The 9,814-nt window shown below is 42.2% G+C and overlaps 1 protein-coding gene across 1 annotated transcript; it reads right to left on the bottom strand.

Annotated features, from left to right (window-relative positions):
- Positions 1-8,371: 8,371 nt before the first annotated feature.
- FANCF (FA complementation group F) lies at positions 8,372-9,559 on the bottom strand. Its single transcript, XM_052662362.1, has one exon. The coding sequence runs from the start codon at positions 9,557-9,559 to the stop codon at positions 8,480-8,482; it is 1,080 nt and encodes a 359-aa protein (XP_052518322.1). The 3' UTR covers positions 8,372-8,479.
- Positions 9,560-9,814: the final 255 nt, after the last annotated feature.

Below are 9,814 nucleotides of genomic sequence, written 5' to 3'. Positions count from 1 at the left end.
AAAGAATCTGCCTTCAATGCTGGAGACCTGGGTTCGATCCCTAGGTTGGGAAGATCCCCGGAAGAAGGGAAAGGCTACCCACTCCAGTATTCTGGCCTGGAGAATTCCATGAACTATGTAGTCCATGGGGTCACAAAGAGCTGGACACAACTGAGCGACTTTCAGTTTCACATAATATATGCCAGTATAGTGTGAAGGCCTTGAACATTCAAGCACAACAGTTTTGTCCTTAATAAACTTATACTCTAGTAGAAAAGACAGACACACATGAACAACACAACTATAGGAAAATGGGTGGTCTGAAGAAAAATAACAGGGTGAAACATGTCTAGGTAGAGGCATCATGGTGAGAGAATGAAATTAAGCTGTAAAGTGAAGACTAGGTGAGAACATTCTTAGCTGAACTAACAATATAAGAAAAGTTTCTAAGACTGGAAAAAGCTCAGCTTTTCTACTCCGAGAACTGAAAGAATTCCCATGAGGCTGGAGTGTATAGAAATTGGCTTATTATAGAATAGCTTATTACTGTCAACAGACAGAAGGAGAAGTATGTGTGTACAGATGCTACTATAGATAGACATAGTAATAAAAGTCTGTGTAAGTTTTCTCCCATTGACTTTAAATTTCTCAGTGAACATGACTGAAAATCGACTACTTGAGCTTTTTGGTGGAGAATGGACTGTAAAATCTGCTAAAAAGCAAATAGAGAAGCCAGCTCATTGTGGTGATCTGGCAGAGATGTGATAGATGGGTGAGCATATGAGTTATCAGCCAAACCAGGGCATTTTAGAGAATGAAAAAGCATACTGTACCTGTATCAATTATGCCAGGACAACAGGCATAACCCCCATCTGTCCTGGGAAAATAAGAATCTATGGTCACACTGTCCTGTCCTAATGAGTAGAAATTTAGATAAAGTGAAATATGTTAATAAATTGCCTATGAGGGCTAAGTGAGTGAAAGAATTCAAGAATAATTCCCAGGTTTCTGGCTATTTACTGAGAAATGCATAGGGATAAGCAGGCTTCTGTGGAGATATGAAGAATTCTGTCTTGCATATATTTGGCTTGAGAGGCTTGTGAGACATTGAAGTGAGGACATTCACCATGAAGTTCTGATGAGGGCTCTGGGTTGCAGATGTTAATTGGGTGGTTGAAAGCATACGGGTAGTATTTAAAGCCATGGAAAAGGGATGAGATCACCTGGGATGAGAGCATGTACAAGAGAGGAAGCAGACTATTACACTTTGAGAAATCCTGGGGAAGATTGATTCAGAGAGAAGGAGCCAAAAAAAAATCAGAACGAGAAAAATATAGCTAGAAATGTAAGAGGAAACCAGGATAGAGGAATGTCACACAAGTTTTGAGAGCAGAATTTCAAGCCTAGCTTCAAAAAGCAGAAAAGGGTCAAAACATCTAATGCTACTAAGTCAAATTACTTGAGATCAGAAAAATGTCCTTTGAATTTGGGATGATAAAGATGATGGGTGACCTTGACTTCTTTAAGAGGAATATTGACGGGAAAATTCAGAGCGGCAAGGGTTAAAGCAAAAATGAGGCCTTTTGCTTTTGGCAAAGCTATGACTATATGTTCAGAAGGACTCAACTGCTGTAAACATTTAGATTCTCAATAATATATGCTTCAAATGCTTTGTTGAAATTTTAAGAAATAAAGGAAATTCCCAGACTATCTTCCTCCTTCAAATATATATATCTCCCACAACAAAGAGGTGTGAATAGTATGCAAATCAGATTTATAACTTATACTTTGAGCAAGCCACAAGGTAGGGAAATTGATGTCAAATTTCCTTGCTTTAAGCCAGAAACCTTGTCAAAGTGACCCTAGGTTACCTGTGTTCACTACTGACAGAAACTATTGAAAATGCCCTCATGGGGAAAGAATACCCTATTTAGACATCTTGGTTTCCATAGATTAAATCAAACAAATGTGAACTCACAATATATGTAAAGAAACAAATTATCATGAGTGAGAATCATAGAAACAACAAACAGGATTAGATCCCCAGGGACTTGAGGTTTTGAAATTATTACTACAGAATATGAAATAACAATGTAAAAAAAATGGAATCACAAAAAATAAACATGTAACATCAGATTATACAAAATGATCAGAAAGATTTGAGAGGGTAAAAAGCCAAAGAAGACTTACAGGAAAAAAATTTTTGTTGAAATTTAAAACATAATGGATTACTTAAACATCAGATAGATAAGAGTGGATTAATAAGAATATACCAATATATTTACTGAGGGTATAGGCAAAGTTGATGTGACAACTACACCTCAAAGCAGTGATTTGGATAAAAGAAGGGTAAAAAGAAACGTATTTCTCTCTCTAATAAGACAAATGGGACAAGTGGGCTCTGGTCTGCCATCCTGAACGCTGTCCTTACGTTTCTCAGCAGTTGTTCCAGTCTTTCTCAGTCTTGTGATTCAAGGTAGCTCACCAGTACCACATGACCCTCCAGCCAGTTTGAAGTGACAAAGAGAGCTTTAAAGGCAAATGATTTCATATTTCTGGAGTGTGAACCCTCAGTTGTGGATGTCAATTCTGGTTATACACAAATGGTCAAAATCTAGTGTTATGGCCAAATGTAACTAACTGCAAGACAGACTGGGAAACTTACTCTCTAGCTGCGTGGCCACTTCTAGCGGAAACTTGGGGCTGAGCCATGCCATGCTTAGTCACTCAGTCGTGTCCAACTGTTTGTGATCCTTTGGACTGTAGCCCACCAGGCTCCTCTGTTCATGGGATTCTCCAGGCAAGAATACTGGAGTGGGTTGCCATTTTCCTCCTCCAGGGGATCTTCCTGACCCAGGGATCGAACCCACATCTCCTGTGTCTCCTGCATTGTAGGTGAGTTCTTTACTGCTGAGCCATCAGGGGCTGAGATAGGATTACTAAAATGAAGATAGGGAAATGTATTCTAGGAGGTAACAGCAGTTTCCACATATGTGTAGAGTAGTAAGGAGATAAAAACTGTGAAAGAGAGATTGCAGGAATAAGAGTAGTATAAGAAGGTTTAATACAGGCCTAATCAGAATCACAAGAGAATTAGAAAAAGTGCAGGAGAGGAAACATTGGGGGAAAAGGCAAGACTTTACAGCAGAAAGTCTCACTACAAAATAAAAGGTTCAGGGCTTCCCTGGTGGCTCAGTGTATGGAATCCACCTGCTAATGCAAGAGACACGGGTTTGAGCCCTGGTCAGGGAAGATCCCACAAGCTGTGGAGCCACCAAGCTCATGGGCCACAACTATTAAGCCTGTGCTCTAAAACCCAGAAACTGCAACTACTGAGCCCACATGCCACAACTACTGAAACCCAAGCAGCCAAGAGCCCATGCGTGCTTCACAGCAAGAGAGCCCATGCATGCTTCACGGTCAGAGAGGCCACTGCAATAAGAAGCCCGAGAACTGCAACTAGAGAGGAGCCCTCCCCTGCCACAACCAGAGAAAAGCCTGTGCAGCAACGAAGACCCAGCACAGCCAAAAATAAATAATAGACAAACACCTACGGTAGAGCACATGGAGCTCTGCTCAGTGTTCTGTGGCAGCCTGGATGGGAGGGGAGTCTGGGGAGAGTGGGTACCTGTATATGTATGGCTGAGTCCTTTTGCTGTTCACATGAAACTGTCACAACATTGTTAATTGTCTATACCCCAGTACAAAATTAGAAGTTTAAAATTTAAGAAAATAAAAATAAAATGTTATTTTAAAATTTTGTAAATAAACATTTCAGTTTATTATAACAATTCTGTATTTGTCTGCATGTCATAAACTCACTCAAAATATAATAAAATAAAATACAATAACTGATAAAATTTCTTGAACCAAGATCATATTGGGGAATTAATTTAACTGAAGTATAGTTGATTTAGTATTGTATAGCTGGAGAAGGCAATGGCACCCCACTCCAGTACTCTTGCCTGGAAAATCCCATGGACGGAGGAGCCTGGTAGGCTTCAGTCCATGGGGTCGCTAAGAGTCAGACACGACTGAGCAACTTCGCTTTCACTTTTTACTTTCATGCATTGGAGAAGGAAATGGCAACCCACTTCAGTGTTCTTGCCTGGAGAATCCCAGGGACGGGGGAGCCTGGTGGGCTGCGGTCTATGGGATCGCACAGAGTCGGACATGACTGAAGCGACTTAGCAGCAGCAGCAGCAGCAGCTGGAGAAGGAAATGGTAACCCACTCTAGTATTCTGGCCTGCAAAATTCCATGGATAGGGGAGCCTGGCAGGCTATAGTCCACGGGGTCGCAAGTAGTCAGACACAACTTAGCAACTACACCACCACCACCATGGATAGTTTGGGAACTTCCCAGGTGGCTCTGTGGTAAAGAATCTGCCTGCCAATGCAGGAGACACAAGAGATGTAGGTTTGATCCCTGGGTCAGGAACAATCCTTAGAGTAGGAAATGGCAACCCACTCCAGTATTCTTGCCTGGAAAATTCCATGGGCAAAGGAGCCTGGTGGGTTAGTCTGTGGGGTCACAAAGAATCAGTCATGGCTGAGCATACACACACGTAGTTGATTAATAATACATTTATTTGTTTCTGGTATACAGCAAAGTGTTTAAGATATACACATATTTTTCATATTCTTTTCTATTATGACTTATTACAGAATATTGAATATACTTCCCTGTGCTATATGATAGGACCTTGCTGTTTATCCATTCTAGTCCCAAATATCCCAATCCAACCTCCCTTGCCATTTCCCCAGACAACCACGAGCTAGAAGTTTTCCATTTTATAGATGAGGAGACTCTGACTGTGAAAGTGAATAAACCAGGTTAAAGTTATAATAGTAGATAATAACCTGAATTTAAATAATATTTGATAAATATATTTTCTCCTGTGTGCCAGTCCTGTATTGATTCTCACATCACCAATCTACCTCCCCAAAAATGATTTGTGGAGTGAATTTAAGTGAGAGGAGATCCAGATCCTTGTTGACTTTACCACTTAAAGAGCCATTATTTGTTATTGCTGTTCAGTCGCTAAGTTGCGTCTGACTCTCTGCAACCCCATGGATTGCAGCACACCAGGCTCCTCTATCATCCACTATCTCCCAAAGTTTGCTCAAATTCATGACAAATTGAACTGTAGTCTCAACTCTTTGATTAATAAAATTTGAAGTTCACAGCACATTACCCTAACAGTTGTATTAAGAGGTTCTGCTAAGATTATTTAACTGTACAGCTTTGTATACTATATGACAGCATACAAATGCAAAGCCTTATTTACTCAAATATTACACATTTTACACTCAAAGTCAAATATTACATATTTTCCATTAGAATCAGAACCTAAGTAAGTAGACAAGAGTAGACAATACTTAGACAAGAGTAGACAATACTTAGACAAGAGTATTTAGATTTAAAACATTTTACTATACTTAATAAATATACAGCCAGCCTGAGGGAAGTTCTAACAGAGCATTGATATTTGTCCTCCATAATATTAACAAAAACCAACATACACATATGCGGTCATTTTATCTGCTGTTTCATAAGTATCCTGAATTCATTTATTCAATTTCCCATTCCTTCCTTTCACTTTCTTCCTAGATATAGATTCTGGAGTGATAATAAAATTCCTATATCAGTATCATGCTTTTAAGTCCTTAACTTTAAGTTCAACTTTGTTCAACATTCAGAAAACTAAGATCATGGCATCCAGTCCATCACTTCAAGGCAAATAGATGGGGAAACAATGGAAACAGTGACGGACTTTATTTTTTCGGACTCCAAAATCACTGCAGATGGTGACTGCAGCCGTGAAATTAAAAGACGCTTGCTCCTTGGAAGAAAAGCTATGACCAACCTAGACAGCATACTAAACAGTAGAGACATTACTTTGCTGACAAAGGTTCATCTAGTCAAAGTATGGTTTTTCCAGTAGTCATGTGTGGATATGAGAGTTGAACTATAAAGAAAGTTGAGCACCAAAGAATTGATGCTTTTGAACTGTGGTGTTGGAGGAGACTCTTGAGAGTCCCTTGGACTGCAAGGAGATCCAACCAGTCAATCCTAAAGGAAATCAATCCTGAATATTCATTGTAAGGACTGATGCTGAAGCTGAAATGACAACACTTTGGCCACCTGATGTGAAGACCTGACTCCTTGGAAAAGACCGTGGTACTGGGAAAGATTGAAGGCAGGAGGAGAAGGGGACGAGAGAGGATGAGATGGTTGGATGGCATCACTGACTCTATGGATGTGAGTTTGAGTAAGCTCCCGGAGTTGGTGATGGACAGGGAAGCCTGGCATGCTGCAGTCCATGTCCAGAGTTGGACATGACTGAATGACTGAATTTTGTTTAAAATAAGATCAAGAATAGAAATTAAAGGGAATTCCCTGGATGCCCAGTAATAAGGACTCAGGGCTCTCCCTGCCCTGCCGAAGTTCAATCCCTGGTCTGGGAACTAAGATCCCACAAGCCATGCCAGGCACTGTTCTAGGCTCTAGGTGGGGGGAAATAACAGATTAGCTTCTACTCTCATGTTGCTTATTTTCTGTGTGCTCTTGGGCGTTGTAGTTTTCTTTAGCCTATATCTAGATTTATAACAATACAATCTTGATGTGAAGACTAAATATGGTTACCTATGTAATGAACATAGCATGGAGCCTAAAATATGGTAAGCATAAAAATAGATTTAAAAATTTTCTTTACTGGAGTCTATAACCATTGTTATCATTTTATCTTAAATAAAAGTGCAATGTAGCAGCAGAAATAGGGAAATAAGTTTACAAACTCTCACTCTTTAAAACTAAATTTTATGGTTATGGGTCAATATCACAAGTTGTGTGAATATAACTCTTCACTGAGTTATGTTTCCTGAAAAAAGATCTTCAGGTAATGAACAGAAGGAATTGTCTTTATTCTTGTATTCATGGCAAATTAAATCTAAAATATGACCTACATGGATTAGAGCTAGGAAAGAGAATCAAATCACAGGAAATACAAACTTGTTAGTGTTAACACAGGATTATCTATCTGGGAAAGTGTACTTGCTAGTGGGACAGTACTTTATTCCAGATTTCACTACAGAATAAAAAATTCTACATCATACAAATTTTTTTGCTCAAATCAACCTTCTAATTTTTACATTTCCTGAAGAATCTTGCAACCAACTAACCTGGATATGGAAGAAAACATCTTGAACAGGAAGTAGTTCTCCCCCCTAATAAAAATGAATACATTATTCTTATGTTTGGTGATTGGGAATCACTCTGCCAGGTGTGGAACATCTGGGTAAACTCAAAAAACTAGGTTCCTACACATACTAAACAAATATTCTAAACTGCCCCCATAGGGTATTCACCAAGGGAAAAGTGGGAGAACCTTATTTTTATACTCAACACTTGATTTAATATAAGGCAACTCTAACACCAAGGTTGTGATGTATTAACCTCAACGGCAGAAGCAGTACTAATTTAGAAATCTGTTTTGACTCTTTTGCCATCAAATCCAGAGGCATAGATTTGCATTTACTATGCTTTAAAAACTTTTTTCCTTGTCTTTAAGGCGATGCTTTTAAATTATTGGTCTTTCAATTTGCAGAAATGAAAAACAAAATTTCTGAATAACACATGTTCCAACTGCCAATGCAGGAAATGTAGGTTTGACCCCTGGGTGGGGAAGATTCCCCTCTGGTAGGAATCCTACTCTAGTATTCTTGCCTGGAAAGTTCCATGGACAGAGAAGCCTGGAAGGCTACAGTCCATGGGGTCCCAAAGAGACAGAGGCAACTGAGCACCCAGGCACACAAGGCTGGTTAACTTATTAGAATGTCAGGTTAACAAGGCCAAAATCCAGAGTTTCAAGTCCACGGAGAAGGCAATGGCAACCCACTCCAGTACTCTTGCCTGGAAAACCCCATGGATGGAGGAACCTGGGTGGCTGCAGTCCATGGGGTCGCACAGAGTCGGACACAACTGAAGTGACTTAGCAGGCCAGTTGGCTTTCCAAACCATTTCTGACAACACATGTTGTTGGTTAAAGAAATCTCTTCACTTCTGAGCACTTAAAAAAAAAAAAACAAACCTACAAAAGTAAGGCATTAATAACATAAAAACGTTGTCTTGTTAGTCACTGTAAACCTACTTTTTCTGGGACAAGCACATATATTTTCAGGATTATTAGAAATGCATGTTCTAAAACACAACTACTGTTAAATCTATGGCTTTAAGTAGGATACTTGCAATGTTATCTCCTCTATCCAAAAACTCCATGGCACTACAAGGCAGTTACTTTACATATTTGTAATTAAGTTACAATTACTTTATTGTATATTAGGACCTAAAATATTTTGGACACATGAAAATACAGGAGATGTGGTGAGAACACAGGAATTTTAATTTTGTAAACCATACATTCGAGTAATCAGGAACACAATGTTGCCCACTGAGAACTGGGGCCTGGGCTGAAAACTTGTCTCTTCCCCAGTGCAATATCATACAAGACTCCCAAGAGCTAACAACAGGTCTGTCCAGATGCTAAGACCAGGGACTTCGAAATCTCCATCTTGAGCCTTATAGGACTTCAGGGCAGTTAGAACTTCATCTTTCAGAGGAGGAGGGGCCTGACAGAGGCTTTGAAACCTGCTGAACAACTCCTCCCAGGGCACATCCTGGGGCTCAGTTCCAATCCAAAGGCCTTTCGGAAGGTCATAGTGCAGTTGGCGACCCCAGTTTGTGAGCAGACCCAGATAGACAGGGGACAGCTCTGGATGGCGCCCCGCCACGGAAGTTAAAAGCTCGGCTGGGAGGTTGCGGCAAAAGGCAACCGCGATATCTGCTTTCCCCAGAAGCCAACGAAGCAGCTCTTGACGCCCGTCTCCCGGTGTTCTGGGGCTGCCTACTCCCAATTCCTCTTCTTGGAGTCGGGGGGATGCCGCCGGCAGCAGCAGCGCGGCCGCCACCACCTTCAGGAAGTTGCTCTGGGGCAGGCGCTCCCACAGGCGGCTGAGAAGCCTGCCAGGGCCCTCAGCTTCGGCTTCCCCCACCTCCTGCAGACGCCTCAGAAGCAGCTCCGCCTGCGTCTTCATCACTGAGTCCTTCTGAAGGACTGGGTTCTCCCTGTAGGCGTGGAAGCGCAGCATGTGGGCAGCGGCCCGGCAGCGGGCGAAGCGGGCCAGGCTGCCCTGGAGCACCTCCTCCTCGGCGTCCGGAACGCCGGGGCCGGGAAAGAGCTGCTGTAGCAGGAAGTGAAAGGAGGCATCTCCGAGGGCCGGGTTCGCCAGCAGTCGCAGAGACAGCAGCTGGTCACAGTGCCCCAAGGCCTGGAAGTTCGCCAAGCCTGGGGCTGGAGCGGGCCCAGAGTCACCCTCCTGCTTCCACTGGTTTTGCAGTCGCTGCTCCAGAGCTTTGCGAATACGGGCATGGCGGCCAAAGCGCCTGTGGATGTGGCGCAGGTAGCCCGCCCACTGTAAAGCCCTGCGAACGGCTGCGGGGTCCCAAGTGCTGACGTGGGTTGTGCGGGAGACAGCCAGAACCTCAGAGAAACGATCCACATGCTCCAGAAGTGAGTCCATGGGGGCGCCGCAGGGCCTTACTTCCGCCTTCACCGTGGCGACGGAGACTCTTTGCGAGCTGATTGGTGCGTCGGTCAAATGATACGCCTCTCTGCAATGCTATTGGATAAAATGCCTGTCAATCTCACAGCGGCCTTAACCCGGGTACCTGGACTCCGGGAAATTTAAGCCTGAGCAAAGGCCTGTATTTCACCATGGATGTTGAGGGGATTTTTAAGCAAGGAAGATTGAATGAAGGGTTAGGACTGGAAAATT

Source organism: Budorcas taxicolor, chromosome 25, assembly GCF_023091745.1.
Source record: "Budorcas taxicolor isolate Tak-1 chromosome 25, Takin1.1, whole genome shotgun sequence".
Classification (NCBI taxonomy): domain Eukaryota; kingdom Metazoa; phylum Chordata; class Mammalia; order Artiodactyla; family Bovidae; genus Budorcas; species Budorcas taxicolor.
This window is presented reverse-complemented; position numbering and strand designations above follow the sequence as displayed.